Source organism: Molossus molossus, unplaced genomic scaffold (genome assembly GCF_014108415.1).
Source record: "Molossus molossus isolate mMolMol1 unplaced genomic scaffold, mMolMol1.p scaffold_m16_p_6, whole genome shotgun sequence".
NCBI classification, from domain to species: domain Eukaryota; kingdom Metazoa; phylum Chordata; class Mammalia; order Chiroptera; family Molossidae; genus Molossus; species Molossus molossus.
In genome coordinates, this window is record NW_023425399.1 from 9504344 (window position 1) to 9525109 (window position 20766).

A 20766-nucleotide genomic window follows, 5' to 3' on the forward strand; every position below is an offset into this window, starting at 1 on the left:
AGCTGCTCGTATCCTTGGTAGTATGTCTGTGAGGGCAGGATCTGTAAGTGGTCTACCAAGTGTACCCAGGTTTTACACCAAGACCCAGCACAGCATGCCATCGCTGAATATTGTCTGATCTAACTCTCAAGAAATTCAATCTAGAAAAGGAAAAAAGGAGTTTGCTACTTTTTCTTTAACAAGAGAAGTTCTCTATCAAATATCAAATTAGGTAAAACTTTTCCCTGAAAACACTGTTAATAGTTAAAAATATATATATATTCTTTATTTTAATGTCTAAACCTACCCAATTCTTGGCTAACAGTATATAACTCATGGTTTACCCTTATAATCAGAGGTTAGATACTTATAGATTGTACACCAAGGGAATAACCTACCTTTCATGATATATTCATTTTCAGAAGAGCCAGGAAGTGTGAGAGCTTTGAAAAGGTTTGTCAGCAGAATCTCAACAAACGGTGCAATTTCTGCAGCTGTAAAGCTATAGACGAAACAAGAGGTTTCAGTCACTACCAACTCTTGAACCAGTCACCTTGGATGACCCTTAGCAACTACTAAATCACACTTCTTGGCATAAAAGTGAGCCATCTCCCACACTGACAATTGGCAGGATGCTTAGGAAAACAATTTTTTACATGTGCTCATGTTAAATTTCTAAAACGGCACATCTGAGACCAATCACAAACAAGCCAAACTCGAGTAAACCTAACATCATCTGAAGCTGTTAAGGTCGTTCTTGGTTCATACCACCATCAAGCACAGAACTAAGACCCTCAGGAGGCTGTCACCTATTATTCCTGGAGATGGAGCAGATTCAGAACTGTTTTCTGCTAAATTCTAGTCCTGAAGACAGACACTGGCTTGACTCACCTCAGAGAATGTGCTTTCAACCCTTAATTGGCTTGTGAGAATATCTGCACTTCAAGTTCTTGATGAAGAGAACCTAGAATTATTTTCCATCTCTTACCCAAAGCTCAGTTTTCAAGAAATAACACTGTTGAAGAATGGCCTGAAAGACATGCAGACCATCCATTCTTCTACATTTTATCCTTGGATCAGGCCAGAAAAGCTACTATCTTGGACCCTAGAAAATTCTTTTCACTCAGCTATGTCATATCTCAGCACTGAGTAACCACCACCAGGTGAAAATAACTGTGCTGCATGGTGCTGCTGAGAACACGACCACTACACACATTCTCGTCATGAAGGCCCACCTCTGAGATGCCTTCTGAGTAACTTTTAACTTGAATCTCATGGACACTGTGAAAACTTTAACTCAACAAATTTCCCTTGGTTGCTAGGAGACTCCACTTAAAAGTCAAGAGTTTCCTTAACTAATGTCCAGGGTCCTGACACACATTTCTATTTATTAAACACACCCCAGTTATTTTCCTTGCTCCAATTTCCTCTACTTGATTATCATAATATATCTATTTTATCATGCTGCCTTCAATTCTTTCAGACTGTGCTAGTATAAATGAGTAAAAAGTACACATTTATTTTTCTAAGTACTAGTGAAATTATGAGTACATTCAGAGATATCTCTGACCAATACAGAATACCCGACCCCAAGCTGAAAAAATATAAATCACTTAGAATCCAATACTTACAGAGCGGCGTGGTTAGGCCCCCTCATAGTGAACAGCCTCTCAAGAGCATGTGCTGCGTAAGTGTGAACCACAATACTTTCAGCTTGAAGATGATTAATCAAGAGAGGAACAGAGACTAAAAGCTGCTCTTTTGGTACCTGAAAAATACAGTAATATACACGCTCTACCTCAACGATGTGATCTTGGAGTAAAAGACAACTAGACAAAAATAACTTGCTAATTATAAAAAGTGTTCTTTAAGCTGTTACAATGGAAAATGACAGTGGAGAAATAAAGACTTCTACCCCGGGGGATGGGGAGGAGGGTGTCAATGGGGAAAAAAGGAGAAATATCTGTAACAAAAATAAATTAATAAAAATGAATAAATAAAAAGTAAAAGAACAAATTTAAAATAATTTTTTAGAAAAGCAAACAAAAAACCTTCTATCCCAACACAATGGTTCAATTCACATTCATTTTTCCAATTCTTTCTTGGAGCATAAAACTGATTAGGGTAAAATCTTGCATACCATAAAATAGTATCATGGAGAAGCAGACTAAGATTTAATTAATCTCCTTGTTTATCGCGGTTAATCAGTTCCAGACTCTACCGCAATAAATGAATTTCCGCGAAGTAGGATTCTTTATTTATATAGCCGTCCCTGGCCACTTCGTGTTTCGACATTCGTGGTTTCACTCTATTGCGGTATTTACAAACATTTGAAAAAACCGTCATAGAGTGAAGCCGCAAAAGTCGAAGTGCAAAGTGGTAAGAGACGACTGTATACTTTTCCCTAGCAGGCATTTCTTCCAAGTCATTCAAGCTTTGTGCCTTATTTTCTCTTCTAAAAAAGGGGGGAAAAGGGTAAAAAATCAGAACACGAATCTTCATTAAAAGCCTCTATAAAATTTAGACGATCCATTCTTTAAAATAGAACAGCTTCACAAAGTTGCATGTAACCATGGTAAATACTTGCTAAAGACACACAAAAAATTATAAATCTAGACATTAAAGACTCATCCACAGGAAATAAACTATGGCATATTCTTATGATGGACTGCTACAGAGCTATTAAAAATGAACCATAACTCTACTAAATGAGTAACTCTCTAAAATAATGTTAAGCACACAAAAACTGGATGTGTGCACCAATACCTATAGTATTATATCAGTTATGTATAACTAAAAATTTTAAACCAATAGGGAATCACAGAATCTCTGTGGAAACAAATAAATACTAAAACCATAAATACTTATAATAATGAGTATTAAACACACTGAATTCATTCTAGTATCTCTGGGAGAGAGAAAATAGAAAGGGGATGTATTTATACATTTAAGTAATGATGTCACGGAGTTAAGATTTGTGCTGGCTCACCTTCCTACCCCCCAGCACCCCGCCTGCCAACCCCAGCTGGAGGGTACCTGAGGACCACTGGAGACTCCCTGGGAGATGGACACGGTGGGGGCCCCAGTCTTTCCCTCCTGCAGTTCTATAGCTGGGTCCTCCTTCTGTCTCAGGGTCTCCCTAGCCTAGCCCTCTTGCCCCCATCCCACTCGGTGCTGTTGAGTAGGGGCCCTGCCAGGAACTGACCAACTCAGCAAGCAGCCATAGTGTGTATATATGCACAGGCAGGGACGGGCGCATGAGGGGTTGTGCCCAGGTGTTAACCCCTAACCCCTGGGGAGGGTGAAGCAGGGCAGGGACAGTCTCTGGGGTCAGTCCCAGATGGGTGGTTACCTCCCGCTCCTCCACTCTAAACCCTGGGACCCTCAAATGGGGTGAGAGGGCATGGGTGAGGGCCCTCCTAGTGGGGTTTGGGAGGGTTATGGGGAATGCACCATAATCGCTGTATGAAATATTAAAAAGCCTAAGTGAAAAAAAAAAATTTGTGCTGGTTTTGTCTGGCCAGTGCGGCTCAGTGGTTGAGTGCTGACCCATGCACCAAGAGGTCACCAGTTTGATTCCCAGCCAGGACACATGCCCAGGTTGTGGGCCCGATGCCCAGTAGGGGGTTTGCAGGAGGCGGCCAGTTGATGTTCTCTCTCATCACTGTTTCTCTCTCTCTCCCTTTCACTTCCTCTCTCTAAAATCAATAAAAGGAAAAAAAAAGATTTATTGTAGTTCTGTATCACTATAAAGGGTAGGGCAAAAGTAGGTTTACAGTTGTGAGCACACAAAACAGTTTATTCTTGTATTATTATTTTATTATTTTCCATAAGAATGACTATAAACCTAACCTTTGCCCCACCCACACTGCATTTTCTATTCTTGCTGTGTATGTAAAATAATTTGCAAGATAGCTGCATTAGTAAATGTGTAATTGGCAGAGGTGCTGGATGAATAACTTTCCTTTTTTTTTTTTGTCTCACTAAAATTAAAGTGACTGAAGAAATAATTTCTTTTGCTATTATAAAAAAAACAAAACAAAAAAAAAACAAAAAACCTGGCCAGTGTGGCTAAGTGGATTGAGCGTCATCCCATGGACTGAGAGGTCCCAGTTCAATTCCCGGTCAGGGCACATGCCCAGGTTGTAGGCTCGATCCCCAGTAGGGGGCGTGCAGAAAGCAGCTGATAGATGTGACTTTCTCACATCGATGTTTCTCTCTCTCTCACTCCCATGGATGTTTCTATCTCTCTTTCCTTTCCTCTCTCTCTCTCTAAAAAATCAATAAAAACATTTTTAAAAAATAAGAAAACTATGTTTTCTAAAAATTAAGAACAATCAGAAATATGGGCTAAGTATTAGTAAATTACAAATTAAAATGGCCCATTAAATGGAAAGGTTATGCCATCAAACTCAAAATGAGAAATGCACATTAAAACTGCAGTAAGATACCATTTCACACCTATGACATTGGCAAAATTCCAACATACTCTATTGGGAAAATTGGCACTTTCATTCAATTTTTTCCCATTGATTTTAGAGAGAGGGTGAGGGAGAGAAACATCAATTGGCTGCCTCCGCACACCCACTACTAGAGATTGAGCCTGAAGCCAGTGCATGTGTCCTGACCAGGAATGGAACCAACGATCTCAATTTGTGGGACAATGCTCAACCAACTGAGCCACAATGGCAAGGGCTCATTTAATTCTTTTTTTTTTATCCTCACCTGAGGACATTTTTTTTTTTAATCTTCACCTGAGGACATTTTTTGTTCAGATGGGGGGGGGGGGGGGGGGAGAACATGGACACACCCATATGACCAACCAGGGCCGGGGACAAACTGCAACCGAGGTACGTGCCCTTAGCAGGAACCGAACCCGGGTCTCTCTGGACCACAGGCCGACACACTCTAACCACTGAACCAAACCGGCCAGGGCTCGTTCAATTCTTAAAGAAATATAACATGATACAACCAACCCCTATGAAGGCAAATCTGGCAAGATCTGACATTACATGTGCATTTACCCTCTAATCTGACAATCCTACTTCTAGGAACCTATCACAAACTTACAACGGCAAAAATCACTAAGTGACATATACACAAGGCTATTAAAAGTATTACTAAAAATAACTGGTATTATTTAAAATAGGGAAAGATAGAAAACACCCAGAATATTTATTGATGGGAGGACTGGTTGAGTAAACCATGCGTGAACCACCCAATGGAATATTATAGCTATTTCAGAATATGAGGATCCCAACGGGTGTGGCTCAGTGGATCAAGTGTCGTTCCATGGACTGAGAGGTCCTGGGTCGATTCTGGGTCAGGGCACATGGCTGGGTTGCGGGATCAATCCCCAGTACAGGGCGTGCAGGAGGCAGCCAATCTATGTTTCTATCTCTAAAGAAAATAAATCAGTGAAAAGATTTTTTTTTTTTCATTTAAATTTTTAAAAATTTAGCCCTGGCCAGTATGGCTCAGAGGTTAGAGAGTTGGCCTGTGGTCCCGAGAGACCCGGGTTCGGTTTCCGCTGAGTGCACATACCTCGGTTGCAGTTTGTCCCCAGCACTGGTTGGGGTCGTGCGGGTGGCAGCCACGCAATGTCTCTCTCTCTCATGTCGATGTTTCTCTCTCTCTTCCTCCCTTTCTCCCTCCTGCTCTATCTGAAGATAAATGCAAACATTGTCCTCGGGTGAGGATAAAAATATAAAAAAATAAAACAAAAAACCATTTAAGTGCACATTTTAAAATGATGAATTTTATATTAAGTGAAGTGTATTTCTCTAAACCTGAATCGATCCTCTTACCGCCCCTAAAAGTAGACAACCAGCCCTGGCCAGTTTGGCTCAGCAGTTAGAGCGTCGGCCTGCGGTCTGGAGAGACCCGGGTTCGGTTTCCGCTAAGGGCACGTACTTCGGTTGCAGTTTGTCCCCGGCCCTGGTTGGTCGTGCGGGTGGCAGCCACACGATGTGTCCCTTTCACGTCGATGTTTCTCTCTCTCTCTCTTCCTTCCTCTCTCCCTCCCACTCTATCTGTACAAAAAATGGAAAAATATCCTCGGGTGAGGATAAAAAAAAAAAAAGTAGACAACCAGACATGGTGTATGACTTGATGAAATAAAACAAAGTATAATTATGACAAATCATTGCCCCCTCAAAGGATTAAGTGGCATATAATATATAAATGAAAAGCTACTTACTTGATTCCTAAAAATCATAATGTATTTGATACCATCAGCTTTAAGGACAGGAAATTCATTCACTATTAAAAAAAATAAATCATAGTTACTTAAGTACTAAGGACTATTACTCCCAAATTGGTGTCAACATTGTCCGATTTTTAAAACATGGTTTTGGTAACCAAAATGCCAAGTTAATGAAGTTTAGTTAATTCTATAATAATCTACTATGTAGCTATTAATTCTGGTAAGATTATAAATAATTTAATCCCCCCCACCTTTAAGTTTCATTACAAATAAACATGCATTACTTATGTAACTCAATAAAAATGATTCGAACCATGACTAGTGATCATACCATATTCTTCCCAGAACTGAAGCTATTATGAATCAAGAGCATGTCTCTCTAGCTGAGATTTGCTTTAAATTGCTATAGTGGTGGGAAAATAAATTAGTGAAAGGGATAGAATATCTGTCAGCTGCTAAAAATTCTTAAAGCTGGAGGACATTAACATGGAAGTACCTATGTACCTTGATCAATATAGCTTCAACATAAAAAATTACCCTTAAGTCCTGGCCAGTTTCGCTCAGCAGTTAGAGCATAGCCTGTGGACCAAAGAATCCTGGGTTCGATTCCAGACAAGGGCACATACCTCGGTTGCAGTTTGTCCCCAGCCCTGGTTGGGGTCGTGCAGGTAGCAACCAGTCGAAGTGCCTCTCTCACACCACATCACTGTCGTTCCCCCCCCACCCTCGTCTGAAGATAAATGTAAAAATATCCTTGTGTGAGGATTTAAAAAAGAAATTACTCTTAATACTTATTATTTTCAAGTACTTTAAACTTCCTTTAATTTTTAAGACTTTATTTTTCAAATGAGAAGGAAAAGAAAATCGAAGTATGATTACTAGACTATATACCAGTAGAACACAAAGCTGAGTTACAATTTAATCTTACTTGTTCCTATTTTCCTTCTATATAAGCCAACATTTTCTTGATAAAAGGTTCGTTTTACCTGGACAAAATTGGAGGAACCATTTGAGATTTTATTCAGTAGAAGAAATACCTGCAACAGGCATAGGAGCCGATGTTTTGAGTACTATACAGTGATGTAGAGCCCCTATTACAACTTTTACCATAATGTTAATTATTTTATGTATTTATTTTTTAAAGCAAGATGATATATTTATTTATTTTTTGGTACGTGCCCCTAGCGGGAACCGAACCCGGGACTCTCTGGTCCACAGACCAACGCTCCAACTGCTGGGCCAAACTGGCCAGGGCTAATGTTAATTATTTTAAAATATAAAATAACACTGCAGCCCTGGTCAGGTATCTCAGTTAGTCAGAACTTCATCCCAACATGCCATGGTTGTGGGTTTGATCTTTAGTCAGTGCACATAAGAAACAAGCAATGAATACATAAATAAGTGCACAAATTAATGTTTCCCTCTGTTTCTCAATTTTTAAAAATTGCAAATAAAAATTTAGAGGTATGGAGTTTTAAGTCATACAAGTAATTTTTCACAAAACTCACCATTAGCTGACTTTAAATCCGGGAGAATGTGATTCACAAAGAACTCAGTCAGGTTTACAAGTTCATTTGCTTGTGTGATCCCATGCTGGAAAACAAATTTGTAGCAGGGTAAAAGAACATTAAATACCTGTATATATCTACCACATTGGAAATCTAGGCAACTTTAGAAAAACAGGTTAAAAATGGAGGTGGACACTTCAAAACACAAACCGCTTAAAAATAAAAAAATAAATAAAAAGACTATTTTCATAGACAATAGACAAACTTCCCTAAATTAAAAAACACCGAGTCTTAGCTAAGGGAACAAGTGTGGCATCTGTCAACTTTTTGGCCATAAGAAATTTAAGTGCTTAACACATGAACATAAAGTCCTCTTTGGAGACAACATGAATTCTAATCAGTACTAACAGGTTACCACCCAGCTGGTGTGGCTCGGTGGCTGAGCATCGAGCAGTTCGATTCCCAGTCAGGGCACATGCCCAGGTTGTGGGCCAAATCCCCAGTGGCGGGCGTGCAGGAGGCGGCAATCCATGTTCTCTCTCATCAATGTTTCTCTCTCCCTCCCTCTCTTTTCCTCTCTCTCTCTAAAAAATAAATCAATAAAGAAAAAAATGTTTTTAAAGAACCATTAGGTTATCTAGCAGAGAAGACTGCGTCATCAGAAATACATTACTTCTTTTCTACATCTGTGGTTACCAACACATCTTTTTGAGAAATAAAACTGTACTGAAAAGATTCACCTTCTGTGTTTGGGCTTTCGATGCCAAAGATGTCACCAGGTAAATGGCTGCATCTTTGTGTTTCCAGTTGACAGATGGATTTTTTGCATATTCCTGCAGCATGGAATTAACATAACCAGAGAAGATTCCTGTCACAGGTCCCTCAAAAAATTTGCATAATCCTCGTACTAGATCACAAGCAGCCCTCCGTCTAGTGTCAATATCTATAAAATCAAAGGGAATTATATCATGAGAAAGAAACATCCGCCAAACAACTGATCAAGTTTATAAGAAAGCTACTATCAGAGAGCTATCAGCAATATAAACAATGAAAAGAACATTTTTTCACACATACAAAAAAACATAAAATGAGAATGAAACTAAAAAGGTCATAGTAGTATGATAAACACTACTAATAAGTACATAAAAAAAGATAAATAATTCAATTGATATAGCTTGCTGCTTTTTAAGGTGAAGTAAAAGAAACCGTTCTCCAATGAAAGCCCTAATCTGAACTCCCTGCCCCCCTTTCTCATATTTACTAGAAAAAAAGACCAACTTTAAAAGTGGCTTTCTCGCCCGGCCAGTGTGGCTCACTAGTTGAGCGTCCATCCAGCCACCAAGAGGTTGCCAATTCAATTCCTGGTCAGGACACATGCCCAGGTTGTGGGCCCGATCCCCACCGGGGGGGCATGCAGGAGGTGACCAATTGATGTTCTCTCTCATAGATGTTTCTATCTCTCTCTCTAAAATCAATTAAGAAAAAATATTTTTTAAAAAATTAGCCCTGGCTGGTTTGGCTCAGTGGTTACAGCATCGGCCCCTGGACCAATGAGTCGTGGCTTCGATTCCAGTCAAAGGCACGTAACTCGGTTGCGGATTGTCCCTGGTCCTGATTGGGGTCGTGCGAAAGGCAGCCAGTCGATGTGTGTCTCTCATATCAATGTTTCTCTCTCTCTCCCCCTCCCTCCCTCCTACTCTACCTGAAGATAAAATGGAAAAATATCCTTGGGTGAGGATTAAAAAAATAAATAAATAAAAAATAAAACTGGCTTGCTAAGACTAACTGTTAAAAACCAAAAATACAGCCCTGGCCAGTTTGGCTCAGCGGTTGGAGTGTCAGCCTGCGGTCTGGAGAGACCCGGGTTCGGTTCCCGCTAAGGGCACGTACCTCGGTTGCAGTTTTTCCCCAGCCCCAGCCCGGTTGGGTCGTGTGGGTAGCGACCACTTGATGTGTCCCTTTCACATCGATGTTTCTCTCTCTCTCTCTCTCTCCCTCCCACTCTATCTGAACAAAATATCAAAAAAATGTCCTCGGGTGAGGATAAAAAAAAAAAAAAAAAAATACAGCCCTGGCTGGTTTAGCTCAGTGCTTAGAGTGTTGGCCCATGGACCAAAGGGTCTCAGGTTCAATTCCCAATCAAGGGCACATACCTGGGTTGCAGGTTTGATCCCCAGCCCCAGTTGGGTCGTGTGGGAGGCAACGAATAATGTGTCTCTCGCACACTGATGTTTCTCTCTTCCCCCGCCCCCCACCTTCCACTGTATCTAAAGTTCAATGGAAAAATATCCTCAGGTGAGGACTAAAAAAAACAAAACAAAAACAGAAAATATCAAAATACATACCAGATCCTTCCAAATCTCTTCTTATGTACTCTTCAGAATTATCTTCAAATGCTTCTTCATCAGCAGCTATAGAGAGAGACGACATTTCAGATAACCCCTCAAAAAGACATGACAATCACTGTACTTCTGTGCTGAGTATGCAGAAAAGTATGTAGAACTGACATATACCAAAGTGTTATTTCCCAACACATGACTACTTCATATATTATTAATCATTATTCAGAGTAGCAAATAGTACACTGAATGGTTAGGTAATAGCTATTTCACACAGCTGTGATACAGGCTCACTTGTTGTTTTTATGTGACAGGTGACACCATAATTGAACTTTAACATCAACTTTCAAAAGTGAGTGTTGGGAACCAATCTAGGGTGCCCATTTTTTAATTTTGCTAAATAAGAACATAAAATAAAAAACAAACTAACAACTACAAACACCATTATTTCACAAAAATCATTTTAACACCAAAAATGTAGGGCAATATCAGAATAAAGATCTGTTCTTTAAGTAAATATAGTTTCATGAAAACACAAAAGGGAATAAAACCTCACATTATATAATTGTCTTTATTTCCTCATTTTGCTCCAGATAATTTGATAACCACTGATCTGATGATTGCTGTGATATGGAACACAGTTCCTTCCACATTTACTACCTGCTCTTCCCAACTGGAAGAAGAAGACATTTCTGCATACAAACACAGTCTCTTAGGACTATCTTAACCTTAAGCACAACCTAAGTGGGCTTTCGCTCTATTTATTTATTTTTTTTAATCCTCACCCGAGGATATTTTTTCCATTTTTTTGTACAGATAGAGTGGGAGGGAGGGAGAGAGAGAGAGAAACATCGACGTGAAGGGACACATCGAGTGGCTGCCACCCGCACGACCAACCAGGGCCGGGGACAAACTGCAACCAAAGTACGTGCCCTTAGCGGGAACCGAACCCAGGTCTCTCCGGACCGCAGGCTGACGCTCTAACCGCTGAGCCAAACTGGCCAGGGCGGCTTTCGCTCTATTTAAAAGTTATCAATCACTTCTAATCTCAAGTCAACTGTTGGAAAACAGCTATTTGCCTTGGTGAAATACTAAATCAAACAAAACCAAATCATTTCCATAAGTTGAGATCCTAGACAGTTTACTTTCTACTCAATATACCAGGATTATTAAAGTCTTATTCAATATTTCTATGAAAAAACCTCCACAGTACACAACAAAGCTCATCACAGCAGCATCCATTTTACAAATGCCTTTTATATCAACCACACTTTCTGTCTTGTTTTAGGAAATAGGCAATAAATGATCTACAAAAAGTTTTATTTAGCAATAAAAAAATTAGAATATGTAACAAAAATCAACGGGAAGAAGACTTACTAAATTTATACTAACATACTCTTTAAAAAACCAAGTTTGCAATCTCCTGAAAAAGCTTTACACTTTGCTATAATTACCTCTAAATTCCATGTTAGGCACAATAACCTTTTCACAGATACTTGTCAGCGTGTTCTGGTCCTCAAACAGATTCTTATAATGAGGTCTCTCACAAACTGAAGCCAGAAATTGAATTGCATTACTTACTAACTGGAATAAAACACAAAAATGAGCATATTTTTAAAAGCAAAACTGAACCACTTATTTCTTGGGGAGGTTGGAAGGGGCATGTCTTAATTATTTGTCTCCACCATCATCTTACCAAGTCATATTTGACCTCTTGACCTGTTGTAACTAGTAAATTCCAGATGGCTGTGACAAAACGAGGCAGGTACCGTTGAAATTCTTCATCATACTTTTGTGCATAGAGGGCAGCATTATCACAAATCTGGGATTTTAGAAGCTCCAATAAGCCTGCTTCTTCTTCATCCTCACATAAGAGAAAACAGAAAACTCAAACATACAGGTTAATGCTACCATAAATACAGAGAGTAGCTGCAATGCAAAATTTAAATCCAAAGCCAAGTGTTCTATATTACATCTACACCACTGTCAATTCATTCACCTAGGCTTTCAAATAAATAAAAGATGAAATACTTCTCTTTATTAATCACTGAGAACAGCTCTCAAAAGTTTTCAAATTAAAGCCTTTTCTTCTGGTTGCTAAACTATAAAATATTTACATATTAAATGGAAAATAACATATTCTTACAGAAACCTGAATCATAAAGATCATATCTCATTTTCCTTTGTAACACAGTTAGCTGTATTGTGTCTTGCTGTCTTCCAAAAGGTTCTCATTTTGAATATATTAAGATGTAGCTAGCCCTGGCCGGTTTGGCTCTTCCTGCCACTCTATCTGAACAAAATAACAAATAATGTTTTCACGCCCTGGCCGGTTTGGCTCAGCGGTTAGAGCGTCCACCTGCGGTCCGGAGAGACCCGGGTTCGGTTCCCACTAAGGGCATGTACCTCGGTTGCAGTTTGTCCCCGGCCCTGGTTGGTCGTGCGGGTGGCAGCCACTCGATGTGTCCCTTTCACATCGATGTTTCCCTCTCTCTCTCTTCCTCTCTCTCCCTCCCACTCTGTCTACAAAAAATGGAAAAATGTCCTCGGATGAGGATTAAAAAAAAAACATCATAATGTCCTCAGGTGAGGATAAAAAAAAAAAAAAGCAAATGAATAACAGAATAAGTGCTATAAGTGCTATATGCTAAAAAGCACATATTACAAAACCCAGATCAGAAACTTCACAAACTTTCATCATGTCCCCTATTTCTTAGGCCGTGGATGACTTTTTAAAAAGAAACTACAACTACAGAGGTCTAAGTTTTAAGTTTTCTTAGTATCTTCAATGACAAATAATTTCCTATTTCATAAATGTTCACACTCTGAATACTCCAAGGCCTTATTTTCAATGTACTAAAATAGTCTAATCTATACACCATGACCTAAGTCAGGCCCACAATAAGAGTAATTGATTCTGTACACTACAAATAACCAAACATCAAACATCTCACACAATCAAACATTATTTGCATTCTTGGAATTCAAGCTATTAATAATGCACGAGTAAATACCTATTAAGGAACTAGAATGCTAAATGTTCTCAAATGACTTTATTTCATTTTCTGAAGTCTAACGATCCTCCAAGGTTTTCAGAGGATAGTCAAATGTTTTGAATTTTAAAAAGAGAAAGAGATATAACTGATATATAACATTATCTTTCAAATAATTATTATTTTTTTCTTTATTGATTTCAGAGAGAGGAAGGGAGAAGAGAGAAAGAGAGAAAGAGAGAAAGATCAATGAGAGAGAACATCAACTGGCCGCCTCCTGCATGCCCCCCACCAGGGACCGGGCCCACAACCTGGGCATGTGCCCTGAGCAGAAATCAAACCAGCAACCTCTTGGTGCATGGGTGGCACTCAACCAGTGAGCCACACTGGCCTGGCTCAAATAATTCTTAATTTTAACAAAAGGCTACTTGGGAAACATTTTAAACAATACTTACATCAGTTTGTAGAAGCTTATTATCTAATGTTAAGAGAGTATGAAAATTGTTCATCCAAGTTTCCATATTATCTTCAAAAAATTCAGGGAGATCCTAAAGGACAAATGCCAACTTGAGACTTTTAAGTAAAATAAATATGCTATTTACCTAAGTTCTACCTCCCCTCCTCCAACCTCACACACCCCAAATGTTTTCCCCATGCCTGCAGATTCAAGTCCACACTTCTTTGCCTGAGCCAACCATGATCTATTTTAACAAGAATTTTCTGTTCCAACTAGGTCTAGCAGCTGAATAAACCATTCTGACTTCTGCCTCTGTTTATACCCTTTCAACTACAAATGACACCATCTCAATTTCCTGACCCAATTTAGATCTACTTATTCCCTCAAGGTCTAGTTAAGACTATATGAAAGAAGACCAATATATACCTTTTCCTTTCTGAAATACTGCATTTAGTATAAGAGGACCACCAATTCAGACTTATTGTCTTACACAATTCATGGTTTCCTGTGGCATAGTACTGCCTTCTTAATGAGGTTGATAAGCTCCCCAATGGTAAGATTATGCCTGTGGTATCCCTGACTATGCCTAATAAGTTATTAAGCGCCTCATTCTACCTGACTTCTAGGAAGCAGAATTCAAAAAAAGGTATAAGCAAAAACAGTGGCATCCATTAATTAAGAGTTTCTCAAACTAATGTGGATAAGACATTTTGAGCTATTCATCTCCTATTCTAACTAACCCTTTTGTGGAATGCTCTCCCTACCACTGTGAGTCATGCTGTAAGGATTAAGTTCAGGTCTGGCTAGGAGAAATGAAAAGGCCAGATCCTTCCTCTTGCATCTCTCAGTCTAGTAATCTGTACCATTAAGATCCCCTTCTGGTTCCTGAAGGCCCGAATCTTAAAGCAATCAGTCATAAACAGAAAGAATGATTGGAGGCTACTATCTTAATAGCAATAGGGTGATCAGGTATTTTCTGCTATAAAATTGTGGTTGAGTTTCTTCTGAAATAACACTGCTTCTTATACCTTCTGAAGCCTGGTTCTTCAGCCTTGTTTCCAATAAAAGCTTTTATGTTTAAGCTAGCCACATATCTCTAATCAAAACATGGCTTCCCCGGTGCCAAGAGCCACTTAAATGAACAAGAGGAAGGCCTAACAATGTGATCTCTTAGTGTCTTCAATAAAAGAGTAGAAGATGATTTTAAAACAGTGACTGAGGATGTAGGGTTTCCCTAACTTATTGGTCCTACATGAAAATGCTATTTTTCCCCATGAAACATCCACTGCATCTCTAGGAACTACGATCAAGTTGAACACTATTTGTATAGACAAAAAAAAAGGGAAGAGTCAGAAAAAAACTTTCTTTCAGAAAAATCAATGCTGGCAAAGAGGTGTTTATCAAATGAAAAGATGTATATTTGATAGCAAAGAATAAGAATCAAAAGCAAGCAATAAAACAAAACTTACCTGAAAGTTTAAACTATAGAACAGTTTTGAGATCAGGATCAGGGAAGAAAAAAGAATCCTTAGGGCAGAGGCATCATTTGCATGGGTACTACACAGTTCAATGGTGGCCTTAGAAAGGAATTTAGGAACACAGTTTTAGTGTATTATAAACCTTCGTAAAATAGGCTTGCACTAGGCTGAGACTACCTATACCTCTTCTCCAAAACTTGGCTTTTAATTAGTAGAGATTTTGAAAAATATTTTAAAGTACGTATTTTGAATTTGCCTAGCTGGCACTATTAAAATGTCCAATTTTAGTATTTTGGACTAGATTCTTCCACACTTCTCTGTGCATATATAAATATATTACACAAAACTGTCTTTACATGTTCTCATCAAATAATTCTGCCACTTGGCATCTAGGGTTTCCAATCGTTTATTATTCTAACTGTAGTAATAAATAGTCCTATCTAGAAAATTTGTGCACACATCTAATTTTCATAAGTTCAGATGCTAGAAGTGTATTACCAAAGTAAAAGAGTATGCTAGGAGCACAAATTTTGGAAGCCAGACAGACTTAAATATAACCTAAACTCTGTTAGTCACAATAAGCATTACTTTGAACAAATTAAGTTATTTTACTGAGACCCAATGTCCTCATCTGCAATATGAGAATAATGCCTGCCTCACAGAGAGAATATGCAAATTAAATGAGAAAAACTACATAAAAGGTCCTGGTGCTTTGTGCACAGCTGGCATATAAAAGACAATCAACAAATGTTACTTCCTATATCCTGGAGTTAGAAAAAAATTAACATTAAGGTGTTCTCAATGAAATGTCAAACTCCAAAACGCTAGTACCATTTATAATCAAATGAACAGTACACCAGAATGTTCATGTCATTGCACTCTGTTTTTTTCCTTTCCTTTATTGATTTGAGAGAGAGAGAGGAAGGGAAAGGGAGAGAGAGATAGAAACATCGATGAAAAAGAACACTGACTGGCCGCCTCCTTCATGCCCCCCACTGGAGATTGGGCCCACAATCTGGGCATGTGTCCTGACTGGGAAGTGAACTGGCGACCTCTTGGTGCATGGGTCGACACTCAACCACTGAGCCACACCAGCTGGACTCTCACTAAGATTTTTAACATCATTAAAAAATAAATAAAAATCTTTGCCAATTCAATAGATGTGAAAAATTGATCACATTTTATCCAATTTTTAAAAATATTTTATTAATTTTTTTTTTAAGAAAGAGGAAGAGGGAGAGAGGACAGAGGGAGAGAAACATTGATTGGCTGCCTTCTGCACGCCCCCTACTGGGATTCAAGCTCGCAATCTGGGCATGTGCCATGACCCAGAATTAAACCAGGACAACACTCAATCCACTGAACCACACCCAGCAGGGCCAATGTTGTTTTTCAAAATAAAAATGTAGCCCTGGCCAGTTTGGCTCAGAGGTTAGAGCGTCGGCCTGTGGTCCAGAGAGACCCGGGTTCGGTTCCCGCTAAGGGCATGTACTTCGGTTGCAGTTTGTCCCCAGCCCTGGTTGGTCGTGCGGGTGGCAGCCACTCTATGTGTCCCTTCACATCGATGTTTCTCTCTCTCTCTCTCTCCCTTCCTCTCTCTCCCTCCCACTCTATCTGTACAAAAAATGGAAAAATATCCTCGGGTGAGGATAAAAAAAAAAAATGTACCATCAGTAACACATCCTAACCATAAAGAATCTTGTGTACACTCTACACTTTAAAGTTGTAAATATCACATAACTTTCCCTTTCAAAACTAAAAAATGACCACTTTTCTAGAGCCAGCGAAAGTAGGTTTGAGGCCTGTCGGATACTGAACCCTCTCTGCTTATCTGGAAAAAGTGGTTAGCAATACATCTTTCAATCTTATAGGATTCTCACAAAGTCGAAGAACATGTTTAGGAAAGTAGCCGACTCAGTACAAGATGATGAACAAATTATTAATTAATTAAACAACATAAACAGCCAAATAAAAATGTGGATCTATTCCTTTAGAGACACACACTCAAACACTAGAGTGAAATAACTGATACTTGGGATTTGCTTTTAAATATTCCTACAAAACGAGGGGGAGAGAATAAAATTTTTTAAAACCAAACTGTAACTGTTTACCTTTTGTAATAGATACATGAAAGTTCATAATATACCATCTGCTCTATTTCTGTGTAGGTTTGAAAATTTTCAAAAGAAACACTGCTCTAAATATTACCTAGAAAATAAGCTTTCAAAAGCATTATCTTATACAAAATTTTCCTAAAAATTTAATTAATTTTAAATATTAAGTAACTTTAAAATATCGCTAACATTATTCCATACCTTAAATAGATTAGTCAAAGGCAAAGCAAAGGCATCCAGAACAAGTTTAATTTCAGTCCATAACTCGTTTGACTTAAATTCATGGCGGTATCTAGAAAATTAAGGCAAAAAAGGTAACTTACAAATTTTTGTTTTCTGACTTCAGTTCTTCAAGGGTAGATTAGAGAAAAAACTATGGCTAGGCAGCTTTCTGAAATTCAAAGTAAATTCTTGGTTTTCTTTTTAAAGTAATCAAGCACAGTTTAAGGAGATTAGGTATTTCATAAGTGAGAGGGCAATATGAAATAAACATCCTACTTAAGAAGTAACAGTGCCCTGGCTGCTTTGGCTCAACGGTTGGAGCCTCGGCCTGCAGACCAGAAAATCCCGGGTTCGGTTCCCACTAGGGGCATGTACCAAAAAAAAAAAAAAGAAGTAACAGTAATGAATTGAGATGCTTATACTCTTATTCTAGGATTATCATATTCAAAAGAATAACAATGTCATGTTAAAGAAATATAACTGTTTACACAGGCAAAAACATTTGGAAAAAGTATTTTAAAAGTATGAGTGTATACACCAATACCTTTTAAATAAAGAATGTGCTGTACGAAGGACTCCATTAATAACATGAAAATCGCCACTCTGAAAGCGATTCACCATTTCTGTCAACAGGTCAGGCCATTTCTGAGGGAAATCTTCTCTACCAATAATACTAATGGCATCACTTAACTGAAGGGACGAGAAAAAAGATTAATTAGAGGAAAGCTCTACAAACAAGCCTACCTAAAAAAAAAGCAGGACCTTACATTACCTGCTTCTGAATTTGCTCTGGGCTGCTAAGCATCAAGTGAACTATGTTGGCTTTAATGGCTACTCGGTCGGCTTCACAAATTTTATTTGGTTCATCTTCAACCTAAAAGCAAAGCATCCATCAGCAAGTAACATAAAATCCATGTCCATGACTAGATGGGTTTGTGGATAAAATAGACACATTTTTTTTTAATCCTTACCCAAGGACATTTTTTCATTTTTTGTTCAGATAGAGTGGGAGGGGGAGAGAGAGTGAGAAACATCGATGTGAAAGGGACACATCGAGTGGTCGCCACCCGCATGAACCAACCAGGGGCCGGGGACAAACTGCAACCAGGTACATGCCCTTAGCCGGAACTGAACCCAGGCCTCTCTGGACCCCAGGCCAATGCTCTAAACGCTGAGCCAAACTGGCCAGGGCAGACACATTTCTTATTTCCTAGTTTTCTAAGAAAAAACAAAGGGAAAGGTAGAGACTTCCCTTGAATGGGTCACAGAATTCCTTTCATAATCTCATAAAAGCCTGAACACTTTGAACAGAAGAATGTACATTCCATCACAAATCCAAATATTTTACATACAAAGTAAAGAGCTTCTGACTCCCTGATGCCAATTAAGATTCTTGGTTTTATATGTAAACTAATCAGAACATGTGGTTAAAATCTATATATGCTACTTAGCCCATATTCATCTTCAAAAGCTTCAATTTTACCCGGCCAGTGTGGCTTAGTGGTCGAGCGTCCACCCATGCACCAAGAGGTCACCAGTTCGATTCCCAGTCAGGGCACATGCCCAGATTGTGGACCCAATCCCCAGTTAGGGGCATGCAGGAGGCGGCCAATCGATGTTCTCTCTCATCAATGTTTCTCTCTCTCCCTAAAATCAATAAAGAAAAAACATTAAAAAAAAAAAAAAGCTTCAATTTTGACTCTAACCTTAAGTTAAAGGTGTTTTCAATGAAAACCTCTTGACCACTGAGGTTGAATGCATCCAGAACTACATTACCCAAGGAGGTCTGGAAGTCTCACCAGTTTTACAAATCAAGATAGAGGTGGAGGGATTTTTAAACATTTTAAGAATCACCAGGTTGACCCAGAGACATAGAAGTAGAGATTAGACTGACAACCCTCAGAGTAGGGGTGTGGGAGGAGGGGAGTGATCAACCAAAGAAGTTATATACATAACCAATGGACATAGACAACAATATGGGGGGAGGGGGTGTCAGGAGAAGGGTGTCAATGAGGAAAAAGAAATCTGTAACAAAAATAAATTAATAAAACTAAATAAATTTGTTGGTAAAAAAAGAATTACAAGGTCATTTTTTTCACATGCTTATTGAAGATACAAGCTTAAAACAATATTTTCTTTTTTTTTTTGATCCTCACCCGAGGACATTTTTCCATTTTTTGTTCAGATAGAGTAGGAGGGAGAAAGAAGAAGAGAGAGAGAGAAAGAAACATCGACGTGAAGGGGACATATCGAGTGGCTGCCACCCAAACGACCAACCAGGGCTGGGCACAAACTGCAACCGAGGTACATGCCCTTTGCGGGAACCGAACCCGGGTCTCTCTGGACCACAGGCCGACGCTCTAACCGCTGAGCCAAACCGGCCAGGGCAATATTTACTATTTTTAAATAATTTTATAAAATGAAGAAAAAGATTCTAAATAAATTTGTAACGAGTTACAGTTGACTTTTTAGAAAAACTGACCATGTTTGTCAACTGCAATACTTTCTAAATAAGTATCTCTACTGCTATCACTATAAAACAATTCTCATTTTATTTCTTTATCCTAAGCCAGGGTTTCTTCAACCTTGAAATCACGGACATTTTGGGTAAGATAAATCTTTGTTGTAGGGCTCTCTCTTGCATATTGTAGACCGGTTACAAACACCCGTACTCACTAGATGCCAATAACCACCACTCCCCCTGCCCCAAACTGTGACAACCAACATTTCATCAAATATCGCCTGATAGGCAAAATCATACCCAATTAAGAACCACTGTCCTGCCCTGGCCGGTTTGGTTCAGTGGTTAGAGCATCAGCCTGCGGTCTGGAGAGACCCGGGTTCGGTTCCCACTAAGGGTGCGTACCTCGGTTGCAGTTTGTCCCTTTCACGCCGATGTTTCTTTCTCTCTGTCTCCCTCCCACTCTATCTGAACAGAAAATGAAAAAATGTCCTCAGGTGAGGATAAAAAAAAAAAAAAAGAACCACTGTCCTAAGCTAAGGTGTAAAAAATACTTATTTATTAATTTATAATAAATTTATACTAGTCATTAAACTTGTAGGACATCCTGGCCGGTTTGGCTCAGTGGTAGAGTGTCAGCGCACGGACCAATGAGTTGCGGGTTCGATTCCGGCCAAGGGCATGTACCTCGGTTTCGGTTCGTCCCTGGCCCTGGTCCAGGTCCTGAGGGAGGCAACCAGTCAATGTGTCCCTCTCACCTTCTTGTTTCTCTCTCCCCCTTTCTCTCCCTCCCACTCTATCTGAAGATAAAAAGAAATACAACCTCAGGTGAGGATTAAAAAAATAATAATAAATAAAAAAATAATAAACTTGTAGGACAATAAGATTCATCTTAAAATTAGTATGTGTTTCCACGTTCCACAAGACAATACGACACAATCTCATATCAAAAACTTCAACATAAAGTTAGTTTGCATTCTACAAATTTTCATATATATAATGCAGTTTTC

General features: G+C 39.0%; 1 protein-coding gene across 1 annotated transcript in view; it reads right to left on the bottom strand.

Moving 5' to 3' along the window:
* CSE1L (chromosome segregation 1 like) overlaps positions 1–20766 on the bottom strand; it is a 42359-nt gene that overhangs the window by 10139 nt on the left and 11454 nt on the right. Inside the window, exons 4-16 of the mRNA XM_036244742.1 lie at positions 18068–18169; positions 17840–17985; positions 17275–17365; positions 14951–15058; positions 13480–13572; positions 11728–11895; positions 11486–11615; positions 10038–10103; positions 8433–8635; positions 7693–7777; positions 6179–6240; positions 1611–1747; positions 378–481 (exon numbers count right to left, since the gene is read on the bottom strand). Coding sequence (XP_036100635.1) covers positions 378–481; positions 1611–1747; positions 6179–6240; positions 7693–7777; positions 8433–8635; positions 10038–10103; positions 11486–11615; positions 11728–11895; positions 13480–13572; positions 14951–15058; positions 17275–17365; positions 17840–17985; positions 18068–18169 — 1495 coding nt within the window. The remainder of the gene's footprint in view (positions 1–377; positions 482–1610; positions 1748–6178; positions 6241–7692; positions 7778–8432; positions 8636–10037; positions 10104–11485; positions 11616–11727; positions 11896–13479; positions 13573–14950; positions 15059–17274; positions 17366–17839; positions 17986–18067; positions 18170–20766) is intronic.